Source organism: Muscardinus avellanarius (genome assembly GCF_963383645.1).
Source record: "Muscardinus avellanarius genome assembly, chromosome: 12".
In the NCBI taxonomy this organism is placed as follows: domain Eukaryota; kingdom Metazoa; phylum Chordata; class Mammalia; order Rodentia; family Gliridae; genus Muscardinus; species Muscardinus avellanarius.
Window position 1 is genome coordinate 19,743,456 of NC_137798.1, and position 1,655 is coordinate 19,745,110.

Sequence of the window (1,655 nt, forward strand, 5' to 3'; positions counted from 1 at the left end):
TTTAGGAAGTATAAATGATGGGGATTTAGTATGCGCCTCTCTGATAATTAGTGTTGTTGAGCACATGTACATATACCTGTTGTCCTTTAGGTTTTAATGCAAATATAAAAATAAGCTTTCATATCTTTAACCTCTCTTTTGGTCTATTAATATGATCGTCACAATTCAGGTCTTTTCCTCTTGTTCTCCTTCAGGTAGCACTGTCAACAAAGCCAATGGATGGAGCGAATCACTCTGTGGTGTCAGAGTTCGTGTTCCTGGGACTCACCAACTCCTGGGATATACAAATACTTCTCTTCGTGTTCTCCTCCACGTTTTATGTGGCCAGCATGACGGGAAACTCCCTCATTGTGTTCACCGTGGCTTCTGAGCCTCACTTGCACTCCCCCATGTACTTCCTCTTGGCCAACCTCTCCTTCATTGACTTGGGTGTTTCTTCTGTTGTTTCCCCCAAGATGATTTATGACCTTTTCAGAAGGCGCAAAGTCATCTCCTTTAGAGGCTGCATCACCCAGATCTTCTTCATCCATGTCATTGGAGGTGTGGAGATGGTGCTGCTTATAGCCATGGCCTTTGACAGATATGTGGCCATATGCAAGCCTCTCCACTACCTGAGCATCATGAGCCCACGAATGTGCATCTTCTTTTCAGTGGCTGCCTGGGTGGTGGGCCTTGTGCACTCTGTGGTTCAACTGGCTTTTGTAGTGAACTTGCCCTTCTGTGGCCCTAATGTGTTGGACAGCTTTTACTGTGACCTGCCTCGATTCATCAAACTTGCCTGCACAGATACTCACAAGCTGGAATTCATGGTCACAGCCAACAGTGGTTTCATTTCTGTGGGTTCTTTCTTTATACTAATCATTTCTTATATTGTCATCATTTTCACAGTTCAGAAACACTCTTCAGGTGGCTCATCCAAGGCTCTGTCCACACTTTCAGCTCACATCACTGTGGTAGTCTTGTTCTTTGGTCCTTTGATATTTGTCTACACATGGCCATTTCCCTCCACACACCTGGATAAGTTTCTGGCCATATTTGATGCAGTTATCACTCCTTTTCTGAATCCTGTCATCTATACATTAAGGAATCATGAAATGATGGTGGCAATGAGGAGAGCATGCAGACAGCTAATGAGTTATAGGAAAATCTCTTAAATGATTGTATTGTGAACAGTCTTCATTGAATATAGAAGTTCATTGTTGATGATAACTCAGAGGAAAGTCTTTCTTTGCCTACTCTGATTTGCTTATCCACACTAATGAGAGCATTTTGTCTTCTACTCAAGAGGAAGGGAAAATGTCTTCTGAAAACAGAGAAGAAATTGCATATCAATTATTTGGAAACCAAAGATTATAATAATCCTGAATCTCAATTCCTAAGGAACAATGTTTATATGAAGTAAATTCTTAGACATAGAGAGAAGGGAAGAGTATTTAGAACTAAAGAATAGGGAGAATATTCTGTTTTAACATTTGTCTATCTCATATAGAAGAATTTCTGACAGAAGTCCATGAGGAATATTGAAGGAATATTGAATTGATTTTTCTTTCTGTAGTTTGTAGATTGTTAATGCTCTATTCAGTTTTGAGTCTTTGCCATGCTGTGCAAAGAAGTTAAAAAATTGAGAGCACACACAGTACAATGGATGCATGTTT

The 1,655-nt window shown here is 40.2% G+C and overlaps 1 protein-coding gene across 1 annotated transcript; it reads left to right on the top strand.

Moving 5' to 3' along the window:
* Nucleotides 1-212: 212 nt before the first annotated feature.
* LOC308271371 (olfactory receptor 4F3/4F16/4F29-like) lies at nt 213-1,154 on the top strand (the record flags this gene model as incomplete). The annotated part of the gene is made up of 1 exon (XM_080707669.1): nt 213-1,154. The coding sequence occupies exon 1, from the start codon at nt 216-218 to the stop codon at nt 1,152-1,154; it is 939 nt and encodes a 312-aa protein (XP_080563795.1). The 5' UTR covers nt 213-215.
* Nucleotides 1,155-1,655: the final 501 nt, after the last annotated feature.